At 42.8% G+C, this 17,837-nt stretch overlaps 1 protein-coding gene across 2 annotated transcripts; it reads right to left on the reverse strand.

Annotated features, from left to right (window-relative positions):
* Positions 1-734: 734 nt before the first annotated feature.
* On the reverse strand, positions 735-16,692 carry LOC124146050. Of its 2 annotated transcripts, XM_046516104.2 has the most exons (15): positions 16,555-16,692; positions 16,303-16,338; positions 14,905-14,946; positions 13,842-13,883; positions 12,702-12,812; positions 11,842-11,970; positions 9,495-9,527; positions 8,336-8,461; positions 7,387-7,434; positions 6,347-6,460; positions 5,689-5,826; positions 4,414-4,473; positions 2,710-2,778; positions 2,088-2,205; positions 735-904 (listed from the first exon to the last, which is right to left on the reverse strand). In XM_046516104.2, exons 1-15 carry the CDS (start codon positions 16,592-16,594, stop codon positions 772-774), a joined length of 1,239 nt encoding a protein of 412 aa, XP_046372060.1. In that variant the 5' UTR covers positions 16,595-16,692; the 3' UTR covers positions 735-771. The 2 variants fall into 2 exon arrangements, with proteins under 2 accessions (XP_046372060.1, XP_046372061.1); XM_046516105.2 differs by lacking the exon at positions 16,303-16,338 and having other exon boundaries at positions 16,555-16,685.
* Between the last annotated feature and the right edge of the window lie 1,145 nt (positions 16,693-17,837).

Below are 17,837 nucleotides of genomic sequence, written 5' to 3' on the forward strand. Positions count from 1 at the left end.
AAAATAAATTCTGGTCAATCCTTGAAATAACTATAACATAATTTTTTTCAAGTCGAATTATATAAATTACCACTATTGGACAAAACGGTGTGGCTGTAATAGGAAAGGGGTGCCAAGTATTGTAACTGCTACCTACCACTGCATGACGGGATATTGGTTGTATTTGCCTTAGGTAAATGAGAATGCCAAAGGAATGGTCACTGGTCCATGAGTTGGATGTAACCCCGTATTGAACAGTATTTTAGATATATCGCAAGGTCATAATCAGGGCGAGTACGATCACCGTATCCTGGCACGGCCTGGGGACGCAACTCGGTCAAGAGACATGCAGAGCTTAAGAGCGCTAGGTCACCTTGTCATAGTGGACAAATGTATGAGTGAGTTTTGTTTTAAGCCGCTTTGAACAGTACTTCAGTCATAACAGGGGCGGTCGGGTAGCCCAGTGGTTAAAGCGTTCGCTCGTCACGCCGACGACCCGGGTTCGATTCCCAACATGAATATGCGTGAAGCCCATATCTTGTGTCCCCTGCCGTAATATTGCTAAAAGCGGAGTCAAACCATACCCACTCACTCATTTATCTCACGGCGTGGCAGATTAATGTGGGAGGAAATCCCGAAGTGGTGGAAGAATGGTGATATACCGCATTAGTTTATTACACTTAAACTGGACGTCTCACATAGCGTTAGTACCAGTACGATTGTACGTATTGGCCATAGACAACATGTAGCAGTGATACAATGAATCAGTTTATTACTGGTACCATATACACGCTATTTCCCTATCAAAGTTTGGCCTTCTTGGGTTCTCTCTCCGTGTATTGTGTTGAAGTAGTTACACTTGAGTATAGGACAGCAGGCTCCTGGCACCAGCACCACCTCGCAGTTCGACTCCCACTTCGGGCACCTGCAAAACAGTATGCAAAATGTCACATACAAGCTACACATTAAATGGGATGAAATTGGGTTTAACGTCGAGTTTAACGTTATTGAACTCATTTAGCGACGTGCATGATGTGCATCAGTGTGTGTGTGTGTGTGTGTGTGTGTGTGTGTGTGTGTGTGTGTCTGCGTTGCGTTGCGTTGCGTTGCGTTATGTTGTGTTGGGACTAATCCTGGTTTATTGTGCTAGCCCACTGAGATACCATGCAGCAGGTTAACATTGATACCTAACTCAGACACAATACACTGACCCGGGTCAGTCCTTGTTTTATCCCCTTAATATTGAACGCCAGGCAGGGAAACAACAAGTACCATTTTTTAACATGTTTTGGTATGACGCGGCCGGGGATGTTACCACCACCCTTCCGCGCTCCGTGCAGACGCTCTACCACCGGACCACGGTGGCTTTCACTTAGCATAGGCGAACCTTCAGGCCTGTTAGATAAGTCGATTTTCCAGACACAGAGCTCAATGGAAGCCGTTTCTAGCCTTTGATTTAGTACTTTCTATCATATTACATGCATTAAGCGAGTATGTGAGTTTGGTTTTGCGTATATTTTTAGTATTTCAGTTATGTCACTGCGTGTCGGCTTGATGTGGGAGCAGGTCTCAGACTTTTTAACCATTTTGGTGAAACCCATGGGTTTCCACGATCAGCGGATCCTGATACTCAACACTTCACAATGAAATGATATGCCTTTGGCCAATGGGCCAACCGTGCCCTATGCAGTGAGTTACCGGTCAACATTACATGTTTGAAAACTTTAAACATACCAAACTCTTTCCAAAAGATATAATACAACGACGCCATTGAACGCTCTTTTTTCTGGACGAAAGAAAATCTGGGCGTAAAAGAGTGCCTTTGATTCCATTAAGCGTCTTTATTTTATTGGGGCGGCGGGGTAGCCTCGTGATTAAATCGTTCGAAGACCCAGGTTCAATTCCTCACATGGGTACAACGTGTGAAGTCCATTTCTGGTGTCAACTGCTGTGATATTGCTGGAATATTGCTAAAAGCGGCGTAAAATCATACTCACTCACTTGGAAGAATATTACATAAGAGGCCCACTTAACTTGTCTTCCGAACGCATGACGAATGTAGAAGAAGAGTCCCCCCGTTCCATCGACCCTGTCAATCTCTCTCTTACCTGAGGGGTCCACAGCGTATGTCGTTGGTGGTGGGGTCGTGGCAGGTGCAGCTCTTGTAGCAGTCTGCGGTGTACCAACTCTCCCCCTGACTATAGTACTTCTCGTCTTGAGTGCATCCTGGTGCATACAACAAAAGTAGCAATAGGACAATAGTACACAGGTGACTTTTACATACTCCAAAGAAGTTAAATATAGTTATATATGTAGAATCGGGTGTTTTTTAACTTCTGTTGAGTATATAACTACACTGCCAATATTTTGTCGAAATTACAAAAACAAACAAGTAGCATTATAACCAGGGAACTTGAACGTTTTTTAAAATAAACCCTTGGCATTTGCGTTATTACCATGGTGAAATTATAACAATGGAAATTCGAACTGTGGAAGTCTTTTCTGAGAAAAAACGTGGCATTAAAACCAGTTTGGCATTATAGCCATGGGTATTATACGCAGGGAGAACTGAACATCCTTCTTATGTCAACTCCGCGTGGTCAAACACGCTAGAACATCTGATCTATGAAATAGAATATGCTCAGAACGGAAGCAGTGCGCACTGATCTCCCACTTCGAGACGCGCGTCACCAGAAAACAACGGTCAAGGTTACAAGGTTGTATACGTACTCGTTCCCGGCGCCGGGGTCGTCGTGGGGGTAGACTGTGGGGACGTTGGTGGCCCCGTTTGACCGGAAACTGCCATACAAGGACAGGTGAAGTAAGTCAGTGACGTGCATCAGTATGTGACGTGTGTGGCTGTACACCGTATAACATCATGTATTTGTTTCAAAATGAAATACACACAGTTGGATACTTTATTGTGCGTTCGGTTGGAGATATAAATTTGCTCTCAATTTTGTTTGGTGCCTAGAAGACAGTTGATTGTTGATCAACATTGATATCATTTGGGACTACTTTCATTTGTTTGTATAAATCTACACGTCGCCATAAACGTAAATTGTATGAAATGTATTATTCCGCCGTTCTGATTAGAAATGATCATTCGTCACCACTCGCCCCTTTCCGTAACCTGCAAGAAGACTCGTCCCCCTATCGATGAATGTTATTTGCGAAAATACGACAAACCAATCAGAATGCGCGAAATAATTTTTGATTTTACATATGTCTTGCATCTAAAAATGTACCCAAAACACAGTTAAATGTGTTCAATCATACTGTATAATCCCGCATGTCCAGATATGCTTTAAATTGCATCTAAAATATATATAATATATGGGGAAATATATGTGAACCATTACGCAACGAGTTGACAGTTGTTTTAGGTATGCCCCTTTGCGCTAAGACGGAACCCGGTCGCAAAAATGGCCATGAGCGGGTCACGAGTCGCTATTTGGCTTGTCCCGGAATAACACGAGTTGGTCACGAATGTAGAAATGATATTGGGTGAAAGTAGGTCCTCCCCTGGTGAATTGTGTCTGCACAGGCCATTGTCAGATTGTTATGATTTGTGAGCGCTTGCTGGAGATCTACTAACGTTCTTATAGAAGCGCATAAGACATGCACATATTTAAAAGGCGACTAACGGAATCGAGTGGTCAGTCTTGCTGATTTGGTTGGTGTATGTCATCGACCCCGATTGCGGAGATCGATGCTCATGATGTCTATCACTGGATTGTCTAGTCCAGACTCGATCACATACAGACCGCCGTCATATAGCTGGAATATTGCTGAGTGCGGCGTTAAACAACAAACAAACAAAACTTTTACTTAAACTGTCGGCAAAAGAAAGAACACACACGTTTGATGGTGGGTAAAAATGAAACAAACACGAAACAGTTATTCGATGGTTATGTATTCCATTCGGGTATCATAGTGCAGCGAGGGGGCACGGGTGGCCCAGTCGTCTAAGGCGCCACAATTCGCTGTGCAGAGTTGCGTCTTTGGGCACGCCAGAAACCTATGATTGTGGGTTCGAATCCCGGTTCGCCCCGATTTTGTTTCTAGGTTTGTGAGCACCATACCCGTGCTCGTGGGTTTCACCGAAGTGGTAAACGTCGGAGACCTGCATCACTTCGGGCTTTCCTCCCACATTAAGCTGACACGCCGCGATATAACTTGAATACTGTTAAAAGCGGCGTTAAACCCAACTCACTCACTCATAGTGCAGCGTTTCGGCGACTGTTTTCAGTTTTGATAATGTTTGTAATTGTTTGGTGATTCTAATTCAAGTGTATACTTGTTTTGATCGGCAGTTTACATGACCATATTTACTTTTACGTAGCTTCGTAAATTATGTATTCGTATTCCCGCGATGGCGGAACTATACACTGATGGTAAGATATAAGGTAATACTTGGAGTAAATCACTTACCTGTCACAGAGCCTGTGGTGGTTGTGTTTCCTCTGGCGCATTCGGGAAGGTACACTGGGCCTGCAAATAGTAGACTGGAGCTTACGTTGTATGCACATATTTTATTTATTCAATCCACATGTATGCAATTACATTTCAATAACAAGTGTATGATATCAGGATAGGGATTCGGAGCGGCGGGGCAGTGTAGTGAAAGCGTCGCGTGCACCCTCTACCCTCTCTCTGTCTCTCTGTCTCTCTCGCTTTCTCTCTGTCTCTCTGTCTCTCTCGCTTTCTCTCTGTCTCTCTGTCTCTCTCGCTTCCTCTCTGTCTCTCTGTCTCTCTGTCTCTCTCGCTTTCTCTCTGTCTCTCTCGCTTTCTCTCTGTCTCTCTCGCTTTCTCTCTGTCTCTCTGTCTCTCTCGCTTTCTCTCTGTCTCTCTGTCTCTCTCGCTTTCTCTCTGTCTCTCTGTCTCTCTGTCTCTCTCGCTTTCTCTCTGTCTCTCTGTCTCTCTGTCTCTCTCGCTTTCTCTCTGTCTCTCTGTCTCTCTGTCTCTCTCGCTTTCTCTCTGTCTCTCTCGCTTTCTCTCTGTCTCTCTGTCTCTCTGTCTCTCTCGCTTTCTCTCTGTCTCTCTGTCTCTCTCGCTTTCTCTCTGTCTCTCTGTCTCTCTCGCTTTCTCTCTGTCTCTCTGTCTCTCTGTCTCTCTCGCTTTCTCTTTCACACTCCCTTTCTCTCCCTTCTCTCTTCATCTCTGTGTTTATCTCTCTCTAGCTCTCTCTTCCTCACTCTTTCTCTCTCTCTCCTTTCTCTCACTCTTTCTCTCTCTCTTCCTCTGTCTGTCTGTCTCTCTCTGTCTGTCTCTCTCTCTCTCATTCTCTCTCTCTCGCTTTCGGAGGTAGTTAATAATAACCCTATGCCCCTTTTCGATATCTTTAGTCAAGGTTAGCACACCGGAAGAAGTATGTTCTCTAGCCCGTGTTTTAAACTGTGTAAATAATATTGTTTCCAAATATGTTTGACAAATCTGTTTCTAAATAAAACTTTGTATATATGACTCACTTGTAAATATATAATTATCAGCTTGTTTTCGTCGCTACGTGGCTGAAATAATGACGAAGCGACGTTACATTGCAACTCACTCACCAAAGAAAAGATTTGGGAGAAGGAAGGACGAGGAGATTATGAAGAACAAATGATAATGTTGCCTTGTTCACTTTCTTATATGGAGTTGGATCTGGACTACCATTATTTAACAAACCCGTGGCACCTCCAGAGTAGGCATTCCTAAATTACTCACGGTCGCAGATCTTGCAATATCCAGCGCAGTGTTCACGGGCGAAGCTGTCGTACTTGGAGTTGTTGCACAGGTCGGCGTTGTAGCTGCTGCAGATGGGGTCAGTGTCGGTGCAAAGGGGGGCGGGGGTAACCTTTGGGGCTGATATCACAAAACATATAATGGCATGGAAAACAGAATATTTATTGTCAGTATTATTTTGGATTCAGGGCTAAAAAAGTAGCGAAGTCCTTCAGAAGTGTTTTCTATTTGAGCAACCTTTAATTTTGGTCCAGTATAGAAACTAATAGTGTAGTCCACTGCTGACTGAATATAGAGATCAAGGTTTCTGCTGAAACACACGTAACCATGTGTCACTGTTTTGAATGAGTACATACCCTGTGTTAAAACGTGGTTCTAGCTGTCTAGCTACAAACTAACCTTAACGATATTTCTAACATGTAAGGGAGGCCGTCTAGAGGTAACCGTATAAAATGTTCTGTGATGCTATTGTGAATTAAGTTTTTCTAAAGATTGTGCTGACTATATATATTACAAGTATAACAAATCTAGATGTACAGTAATGTATTATCACAGTGTTTGACACAGTTGTACGGTGTATGATTGTGCTAATTATATATGCTACTGGTGTAGCAGATGGGAAAGTTCAGGGATGCATTACCACAAAATCGGCAGTGTCTGGCACAGTTGTATCTGGAGAAAGCCTCGTACGACCCACAACACGATGTCTTGATGTCGTATGCAGAACAGTCTCTCCGGTCAAAACAATCAAGATCTGGCAGGAAAGAGAACGCACCTGTTATCTGACAATAATTAATATTAAGCATCATATTTGTTTTTAATACAATCCCGATTATGTGATGCACGACACAACTAACACCCATAGCATAAATAGACCTCAAGATGTAGGCTTAGCACAAGGGGAATACGGTAAGATGTACCGTGCGCCCCGCGTCGACCAGAGAGGGATATACGGCCACTGAGAAGGTACTTACATCAAACCGTATTTCCCCAATTTATCGTACCGCAATGTTTATCATTTACCACAATTTGAAAACAATTGAGATTGAGATATGAAGCGTTTGTTTATCGCCAAATTGCCCAGATGACAATTCTGTTTGGGTTTTCTGCAGCACGTGCATCTAACGTTAATGTTATTAAACGTTACGCGACACCGTTTCGCTGTAAGGAGCGTGTTTTGCCGAGATTAGTGTACAGGATCGGACAGAAACAGGCATAATATATGTTGCCATGATATTGAAATTTATCAAAATGACAGTGACCAATAATTGTTTTTATGTCACATAAAAAGGAAGATCAAAATCGAAATTGAATTGGGATAGGTGTATAATTGGCACAATTTATATATTATACTTATTTTAAGTAATCAGTTTATTATGTATTATGCAATGGTCGGGATAACCATCTTTAGCTGTGCAGCATATCTACACGACAAGTTATGTAAGAAAGGAGTCCCAGGATTATATGTTTACTTAAAAAACAAATGTTAGCTATGTATGGTTTTCGCTTTAAAGAAACAGGAACAATGAATGTGCAGTTTACCCGTAAAGTACATTTAAACGTCTGTGACTTGCGTCACCTTGGCTGACGTTCCAAAACGGCGTTAAAACCAAATACCCTCTCACTCACTCACTCACTCCATAAACAAGGGAGAAAAACCAGTACGTGGTCAACCGATACCTTGAACTGTAGTGGAAGCAGGTGTTGTAGACACTGCGTCGGTCACACCTGAAGTAAACATTACCACATTATTACATCACTCTGTTACGTATGATACGTATGACGATTACCTCTTTTTAAAAAATTTAGACTATTTGCTCAACCAGAGAGGATATTTAGTTTCATGTTATGAACACACTACCATTTAGAAAGCGGTCAAATGTAACAATTGTTACATTTGGAATAACACTTTGTTAGTAAAGTACAGATTCTAGTACTTTTGGGGGTTAAGTCCCATCCGGGATTCGAACCCACATTGCCAGAGTGAGGCACCTAATCGCCAGCACACAAAGACAGCGATCTAACCCACTCAGCCCCCGAGGCTTCAACAAAAATGAAAGTCCGACAACTGGTACCCTAGATCATTTACTTGCCTCATTCTGGCAGTGTGGGTTCGAATCCCGGATGGGAATCAACCCCCAAAAGTACTAGAATATGTACTTTACTAAGAAAGTGTTATCCCAAACATTTGTTATAGTTTAATGCTGGTTAACTATTTATGTCTAAAATATGTTCCCCAGTTATTTTCTTCATGATGAATCAATTGTGTTAACAGCTGATATCTTAGTTCTAAGTCTTTCTGAATCGATACCAACACTGTTCAAACATCGCACACCTGTAGCACATGGGTGAGTGAGTATGGTTTTACGCCGCTTTCAGCAATATTCCAGCAATATCACGGCGGGGGACACCAGAAACGGGCTTCACACATTATACCCATGTCGGGAATCGAACGCGGGTCTCGGCGTGCCGAGCGAACGCTTCAACCATTAGGCTACCCGACCGCCCCTGTAGTGAATGAGAACTTTTAAGGAGTACATACATTTTACACTTCACTACACCTCAGTGCATGTATTAGTATTAAACAAAGAAGTACTTCAGCTCCTACTGATGAATTATATCAACCAACCACCAGTCTCGCCCGTCGACTTGCAGAAGCCGCAGTATTTGGAGCAGAAGAGTTTAGACCAGTTGGGGTAGCCAGTACAGGTACCCTTGCCGAACTCGTCACACCGCTCGAAGTCATCGAAACACCCTGCGAGGAGAGATGTGTACATGCATGAAGATACCTTGACTCGCCATACGATACGATAACGATATATCCCTACAGTACCGTGTCTCATGGACGATATGCACTGCTTCAGACACCTACCTCGGGAAATATGACAAATAGCGTATAGTATCGTGATCACGTGTTTCGCGATACATCATTTTTGAGTAATTAATAAAACTTTCTCAAAAGAATGTTCACAGGAACACATAAAACGACATCTTCCCGAAGCAAGGGAGTTAACTGGACTAACGGGACTATGCATAGTCCAATCAAAATCGCGTAACGAACTAGACATCCGGTTTGTAAACAATATGGATTTCAACGTGCAGACTGCAGGATTTGCAAAGCATGTGTACCGTCAACTGGGTGTCGACAGGTATTTGGCAAATCTTATAATCAAGGTGCTCAAGTGATTTGATGCATTTCACGGGGTAAAACCCGTTTTATTACATTATAGATTGTGATTTTCGATCAGATCGTCTTGACTGGGCGTCGCCATTTTGTTTGAAGCAAATTCAAGTGATATGAGAGATGGAATCTTATTGGTCAATAGGAGGGGCATAGAAGGGGCATAACTCGTAATATCCACTGGTGGCGCGACGATCGAGCCTAGAAATTCCATCCTAGTTCGGCAAGGCTGGAAACAAGATTTTTATAGTCATTTAACTCCCTTGCTTCGGGGAAGATGATATAACGATAATTTACATTTAAGTGAACACCAGAAAACAAGAACAATACAACCCTGTAGGATACATGGTCTTAGTATTCGTTATCTCTGAAGTTCTCCATGAGCAATAACGTAAGTTTCCACTGCTCAGGTGTTCGTTTCGCGAACACCTGGTATCATCACTGATTTTCAGTGATCAATTCATATACTTTTTACCGTTATTTTGCCGTTTACGCTCATACGGCGGATAATCGAGGCTCTGGCGTATTATATCGATATATTCGATATATTCAACCTCTTTATATACTGAGTTGACTTGGTTGAGTGCCGAAGTCCAATATTGCTCACCTGTTTTTGGAATGGGCGTCGTGGTAACATCACCTGCAACACGGGATGCGAACTGGATGAAGCAGATGACACTACTCAACTTTTGAAAGGGATATATTCTGGATGTCATGATTGCGACTGATTTCGGTATGTTCATATTCGCATTGTTTTGGACATGGCAGTTGAATTAACGCCTTAATTTCGTAATAATATAAATAACTCACTATTCCCATCTCCACATGATACAATAATCACGTATACTGTTCTTTAATGTTATTCATTTATCTGTACGAACACTCAGGTTCGATCCCCGGCCGCGTCATAACAAAAGACTTTAAAATATGGTACTTGTTGTTACCCTGTCTGGCGCTCGGCATTAAGGGGCTAAAACAAGGACTGGTCGGCTCGGAGTCAGTATACTGTGTCTGAGTGAGGTATTCATGTATGGTATGGTATGGTATCTCAGTGAGCTAGCACTATAAATCGGCATCAGTCCGGACTAGTACAAGCAGCCACACACACACGTACATGCACGTCGCTATATAAGTGCAATAATCTTGGACGCGACGTTAAACCCAATTTCACCTCACCACCACCTCACGAACACTCAACTGTAACAATTCATATTTAGAGGTTGTTTAATTCTAACCGTTTATAGTGCTATCGACCACTATTAACCTTTGATCGAAGCACTCAGCAATATTCCAGCTATATGACGGCGGTCTGTAAGTAATCGAGTCTGGACCAGACAATCCAGTGATTGACACCATGAGCATCGATCCACGTAATTGGGATACGATGACATGCATCAACCAAGCCAGCGAGCCTGACCACCCGATCCCGTTATTCGCCTCTTACGACAATCATAGTCGCCTTTTACGACAAGCATGGGTTGCTGAAGACATATTCTACCCCAGATTTTTACGGGTCCACGGGCAAATGAATACCATATGCTCAGGTGACACTGGTTTGATTGTGTTAACTGTGTTTGTAGAGTTAAAGCGACCTACTTTGATATCATCACAGTTCTCATTTTCTAGTAGTAATTCGTAGTGATATTATGTGTTGCAAATGTCATAATTACTGTTTCGACTAGATGATAATGAAATGAACTGCAAACATTATTATATCGAAATATTATAAGTCAACGTAAACAACATATCTATAGTCGCTTTGAGTGTATTAGTACCGGGTGACACTTGTAACCTCATCAGAAAAACCGTTTCTTTTCGTCAAATAGCATGTTACCCGAGTGAATGGCCTGACACATAAACGTTTCTTTTCGTCAAATAGCATGTTACCCGAGTGAATGGCCTGACACATAAACGTTTCTTTTCGTCAAATAGCATGTTACCCGAGTGAATGGCCTGACACATAAACGTTTCTTTTCGTCAAATAGCATGTTACCCGAGTGAATGGCCTGACACATTTTTCTTGAGAGCCATCCATGACTTTAAATTCTAGTACTTTTTGGGGTTGAGTCCCATCCGGGATTCGAACCCACATTGCCAGAGTGAGGCACCTAATCGCCAGCACACAAAGACAGCGATCTAACCCACTCAGCCCCCGAGGCTTCAACAAAAATGAAAGTCCGACAACTGGTACCCTAGATCATTTACTTGCCTCATTCTGGCAGTGTGGGTTCGAATCCCGGATGGGAATCAACCCCCAAAAGTACTAGAATATGTACTTTACTAAGAAAGTGTTATACCAAACATTTGTTATAGTTTAATGTTGGTTAACTATTTATGTCTAAAATATGTTCCCCAGTTATTTTCTTTATGATGAATCAGTTGTGTTAACAGCTGATATCTTAGTTCTAAGTCTTTCTGAATCGATACCAACACTGTTCAAACATCGCACACCTGTAGCACATGGGTGAGTGAGTATGGTTTTACGCCGCTTTCAGCAATATTCCAGCAATATCACGGCGGGGGACACCAGAAATGGGCTTCACACATTGTACCCATGTCGGGAATCGAACCCGGGTCTTCGAACGCTTTAATCACTAGGCTACCCGACCGCCCCACAACACAAATTAACATAATGACGATGGTATTGAGGACCGTATGTACAAACATGTTTTGCTCTACGAAGTCGTTACCAGCTGTTACAATGCACGACAGCATGTCAATAAAATCAATCTTTAAACTTTGATGTTCAAACTCGAAACCGAACGCCATGTTTCGGTTTCGAATTACATGAACCTTGGACTTAAGTTATATTTCTAGAATATTATAGAATATTTCTTCACTGCTTTTGACGAACCATTATTTCTCTGAAGCAAGAAGCAGAAACATTGTTTTAAAGTGTTGTAATTGAAAATATTCAAAGCAGCGTTAAACTCAACTTTATATCTGTATATTACCTGGGCACATGTGGCAGTACTTGACACAGTTTTTCTCTACGAAACCGACGTAGTCCGGGTTGGAGCAGAGGTCCGCGCCATACTCAATACAGCGCACCTTGTCGGCGCACACAAAGGGGGAGGTGATGGCTGCAGGTGAGAGACAGGTGTAGTGGCGATAAAAACACAGGTAATCCTCATCAATAAATGTCTGTGGATTACTTTTACAATGTGCATCGGATTATTGGAGGCCGATATATTGTTTCAGTTTTGTGCTCATGTAAACATGGGCATCTCAACAGGCAGTGCATTCTTTATACCAACGTATACAGGCTTAGACTGACCACCCGAACCCGTCAGTCGCCTCTTACTACAAGCATAGTCGCCTTTTGCAGCAAGCATGGGTTGCTGAAGACCTATTCTATCCCTCATCTTCACAGGTATCATATCCATAGTACAAAAACTTGCCATGACGTGTCTTCTGAGCACGTGCCAAGAACAATATGGACAATTGATTGTTGAAGGTATCCATGAAAGCGAAACATAGCAGCAAACCCCCTTCAGTTATGTGAATGTCAAGGAATGCACCATGCCCAGATTAGGCATAAACGACGGTAATCGAGCATTGGGCCTGACAGAAGCTGGTATGACGGCAACAGAAGTGCCGAGCGATTTACGTGTAACGTTACGTCAAGACAGGGTTGTCGTCCGTTCTGACATGCGCCAACGACACCTACACGCATCAACTATGCCTCACCACCCGATCCCGTTGGTCGCCTCTTACGACAAGCATAGTCGCCTCTTATGCGAGCATGGGTTGCTGAAGTCCTATTCTAACCCGGATCTTTACGGGCGCAAGCTTTGAGAAATACTGCACTCACGTATGCAGAAGCCACAAAAGGCTTGGCAGTGGGTCTTAGCCCACGACTCGTATGGCCCAGTACAGGAAGCATGGCCGTATGTGTCGCAATTGGGGATGCTGTCCTTGCAGTCTGGCAACAGAAGGAAAAGGAGGGGAGTCATCGCCAGTGGAACTGGAACATGTCCGACTTCATTCAAGTTCAAATATACATACGTTCACAGTTCCGTGTTGAAACAGTTTCGTAACAAAAGGAGATAGTATCCATATTTGAAGGTAATTCATCAACAGTATTCCTATTGCAAGGTAATTATTGAATAGTACCCCTATTTCAAGGTAATTCATCAATAGTATTCCTATTGCAAGGTAATTATTGAATAGTACCCCTATTTCAACGTTTCTTTTCGTCAAATAGCATGTTACCCGAGTGAATGGCCTGACACATTTTTCTTGAGAGCCATCCATGACTTTAAATTCTAGTACTTTTTGGGGTTGAGTCCCATCCGGGATTCGAACCCACATTGCCAGAGTGAGGCACCTAATCGCCAGCACACAAAGACAGCGATCTATAGTATCCTATTGCAAGGTAATTATTGAATAGTAACCCTATTTCAAGGTAATTCATCAATAGTATTCCTATTGCAAGGTAATTATTGAATAGTACCCCTATTTCAGGGATAATTCATTAACAGTTTTCCTTTTACAAGGTAGTTCATCAATAGTACATGCATCCCTATTACAAGGTTATTCATTAAAAGTATTTATGTTTCAGGGCATTTCATCAATAATATCCTTATTACGCGGTACTTCAGCAATAGTACATGTATCTCTATTTCAAGGTATCTCGTCAGTAGTACCCCTTTTACACTGTAATTCATTAATTATAGTATCCCTATTGCAAGATAATTCATGAATAGCATCTCTTTTACAAGAAAATTAATCATAGCAGGAATTTCATCACCTGTATCACTATTACACGGTAATTCATCAATAGTACCCCTATTTACACGGTAATTCAATAGCATCCATATTGCAAGATATGTCATCATTAGTATCCCCGTTCATAGGGTAATTCATCAGTAGCATCCCTATTACACGGTAAATCATCAATAAAATCATGAATGAGCTAAATACCACTGTGTGCGTTGAATAATGAACTCACTTGGGTCCCCGACTGGAATTGTTGTAGCAGCGACAGTAGAATCTGAAGCACGATACACAAATCTAAACTTTAGTATGACAAGCAAGATATAAGTTTCCCCCATCGCTACGGTGACGGATGAAGTGTGTACCCACTTGGGTTTCCACCACAATCCTGGTGATTGATGAAGTGTGTATCCACATGGATTTCCACAAGGCCTTGGTGACGGATGAAGTGTGAACTAACCTGGATTTCCCCACCGCCCTGGTGACGGATGAAGTAGCCTGGGTTTGCCCCCCGCCCTTTTGACGGATGAAGTAGCCTGTATTTTCCCCCCGCCCTGGTGACGGATGAAGTAGCCTGTATTTTCCCCCCGCCCTGGTGACGGATGAAGTAGCCTGGGTTTGCCCCCCGCCCTGGTGACGGATGAAGTAGCCTGGGTTTGCCCCCGCCCTGGTGACGGATGAAGTAGCCTGTATTTTCCCCCCGCCCTGGTGACGGATGAAGTAGCCTGGGTTTGCCCCCCGCCCTTTTGACGGATGAAGTAGCCTGTATTTTCCCCCCGCCCTGGTGACGGATGAAGTAGCCTGGGTTTGCCCCCCGCCCTTTTGACGGATGAAGTAGCCTGTATTTTCCCCCCGCCCTGGTGACGGATGAAGTAGCCTGGGTTTCCCCCCGCCCTGGTGACGGATGAAGTAGCCTGGATTTCCCCACCGCCCTTGTGACGGATGAAGTGTGAACTAGCCTGGGTCCCCCCCCCCCCCCCCCCCCCCCCCCCCCCCCCGCCCTTGTGACGCATGAAGTGTGAACTAGCCTGGGTTTCCCCACCGCCCTTGTGACGGATGAAGTGTGTACTCACATGGATTTCCCCACCGCCCTGGTGACAGATGAAGTGTGAACTAGCCTGGGTTTCCCCACTGCCCTTGTGACGGATGAAGTGTGTACTCACATGGATTTTCCCACCGCCTTGGTGACGGATGAAGTATGAACTAATCTGGATTTCCCCACCGCCCTGGTGACGGATGAAGTATGAACTAATCTGGGTTTCCCCACCGCCCTGGTGACGGATGAAGTGTGAACTAACCTGGAGTTCCAACGGGAATCGTTGGGGCAGCGACAGTAGTACCTACAAAAGAATTTAGTGAGAAATACGGATTATATTAGGCATTAAACAAGAAGGCTTGTATACAATATTAAACATACGATTTGGTAGCCTCGGTATTTTGTTTGCAAGAAAAACGTTTTTCACTTTTCGTTTCCTATAAATTGCCACGTGATTTATCTTCACAATACCCCCTGTCCTGTGTCCTCACCGTCGTTTTCCCCAGGTCAATGTACCTACGCCTCATGTTTTTTCCTAAAGTGTCGATATGTGGATCAAGATCAGGTGTTTTGTGAAAACTTTTAGCATGAGAAATCGATTTTCAGTTTAGTTTTATGTCTTTTGGTGTTCAAATATAACAACTAACATTCACTGTGGTATTTCTCTCTATTTGAACATATCTCAGTTTGTTTCATAGGTAGGCCTGTAGATAACGGTACATAAAATACCTCCCATGGCAGGTTATGGGAGATTAGACGTTAAGGTAACTAATCTACTGCAAGAATAATTGTTATCTTGGTCCAAAATGTCTTCCAAAACATTACCGTTAAACCACTTTAATACGAATGTTGTGGAGCAAAGTTATTCATGAAGTGTAGCCTGGCGAGTTTATGTAAATTTGGCTACAGATTTGTCGTCACAGCGCTACATTACATAGCTTTCTGTGTTATTCGATGTAGTAAGATTATTTGGAAGATTTTATTGATGTCTAAAATTATGTTTTTGTCATTACCTTTGAGTTGAAACTCAGATGCACTTTGAAACGTCTACAGGCAATTCATTTCCCAATTAAATAACCGTATGTACTGATGTACTCAATCCGCACTTGACTTACTCCCTCACCAGACGTCAAGAATTCGTTTTCATTGAAATGTTGTACATACAGCTTAGACTTTGCCAAGATAGTATAACACTCGAAAATATGTTTAGCTATTAAGAACAATATAAAAGGTTTGGGATTTTCACAATCCTAGATTTAAAATCTAAAACGGCCATGGCGTGGATGCATATTTTTCATTGATGGGACGCTATCGAAGTTATTTGGGTCACACCATGCCAACAGCCATTTTAGTCGGCGTTTACGATAAGAATGGGTGACTGGTAGTCTGTCTTACAGACCCTGATACAAATATATATCAAATACAGCCTATGCAAGTCTATAATGTTTGACAAGTCTAGATTACTGCAGTATCAGCATCTGAAAATGAAGAGAGTCACTGGGCTCCCTTTTATTATATTTTTATTAAGATAACTGAACAACTGTTTTTTCTGTACGATATGTTCATTTCAGAGACTAGATGTTAGTCTAGGTGACTGGGTATACTCTGGGATTCCCCACAGGTGCTGAGGGTATGAAGAGTAGTTGCATCGTACACCTACCGTGTTTGGTCGGTACCCGAGCAGCAAGGATGGTATCTGGGTATAAAAGTGTGGATATAAAAATAATGCTCTATAATCATCGTTTCATTCAGCATGTTGACCAATGTCAAATGAGTGAAACGTTAATCACAACAATAATTCTTCATGATACTGATTAGATTGTTTTAAACTGCTTATTCAGATGAGAATGACCTGCAGATATAAACGATGTCACCGTGAGCGTTATATAAAGAATGTAGATAAACCACTTACTAAATAATGCCCCGATGATTAAGAGAAGGGTACGAGCCATTTTTAAGCGATGAGAGCCAGCTGATGTCCTACACAGAGATAAGTACTACACGTGGGTGATCAAGTCCTCCCGGGATTGTGCTGGTCCCGGCAAGATAAGATAGGGTCATGCCTCTGTGTCAAAGTTTATATGTCTACAAGGAAAGGCCAAACACCAGTGACGGAAACGGAATTAAGCAAACATTGTGACACGGCCTCATAGATAATGCATAAAATAGAATAACAGCAGTACGATAGTACTACGTACCAGGGGCGGTGGGGTAGCCTAGTGGTTAAAGCGTTCGCTCGTCACGCCGAAGGTCCAGGTTGATTCCCAAAATGGGTACAATGTGTGAAGCCCATTTCTGTTACCCCCCGTCTTGGTTTTGCTGGAATAATGCTAAAATAGCCCTAAAACCATACTCGCTCATGCACTCACACATGCTACAAGTGATGATTGTGCAATGTTCGCCTGAATGTATTGACGGGTGACGGTGACATATAGACCATGCGTGATGACAATTTTAGAGGCTTGCAAGCAATACGCATTTTAAATGGCTTTGTTGTTTGTTTGTTATTTAACGCTGCACTCAGCTAAATGACAGCAGTCTGTAAATAATTGGTATATGGACTAGACAATCCAGTGTTTGACATCATGAGTCTCGATCTAAGCAATTGGGATACGGTGATGTGCATGAGGTCAGCACCTGATCCCGTTAGTCGCCCGTTACAAGCATGGGTTGCTATAGACCAATTCTAACCTGAAATCTTCACGGGTATTTGTTCATTGGGGAACGTGGGAAACAGTATGTTTCAGTGTTAACGAAAACAAAAATGAAAACAAATTATGCCAGCATAATGAGTGAGTGAGTAAGTTTGGTTTAACGCCACTTTTAACAGTATTCCAGTCATATCACGGCGTGTCAGCTTAATGTGGGAGGAAAGCCCGAAGTGATGCAGGTCTCAGATGTTTACCACTTCGGTGAAACCACGAGCACGGGTATGGTGCTGACAAACCCAGAAACATAATCGGGGCGAACCGGGATTCGAACCCACAATCTTAGGTTTCAGGCGTGTCCAAGGGACGCAACTCTGCACAGCGAATCGTGGCAACCATAATGGTATTTACTTAAATCGTGTGATAGCCTAGAGGTTAAATCCTCAGCTCGTCAGCCTAACAGCCTTGGTTCAATTTCCGCGTGGGTACAATGACATCATGGGACGTTGTTTAAAATATTTATCAGTCGTTTTAGCCGTCAAGAGTC

This window comes from Haliotis rufescens, unplaced genomic scaffold (assembly GCF_023055435.1).
Source record: "Haliotis rufescens isolate VD_foot unplaced genomic scaffold, xgHalRufe1.0.p SCAF_12, whole genome shotgun sequence".
Taxonomy (NCBI): Eukaryota; Metazoa; Mollusca; class Gastropoda; order Lepetellida; family Haliotidae; genus Haliotis; species Haliotis rufescens.

Coding starts and splice junctions, on each gene's coding strand:
- LOC124146050 (XM_046516104.2), bottom strand. CDS start 16,594: ATGGCTCGTACCCTTCTCTTAATCATCGGGGCATTATTTA. Junction 11,971..12,701: donor CTTTTGTGGCTTCTGCATAC/GTGAGTGCAGTA, acceptor TCTCACCTGCAG/CCATCACCTCCCCCTTTGTG. Junction 5,827..6,346: donor CAGACACTGCCGATTTTGTG/GTAATGCATCCC, acceptor TTGTGATATCAG/CCCCAAAGGTTACCCCCGCC.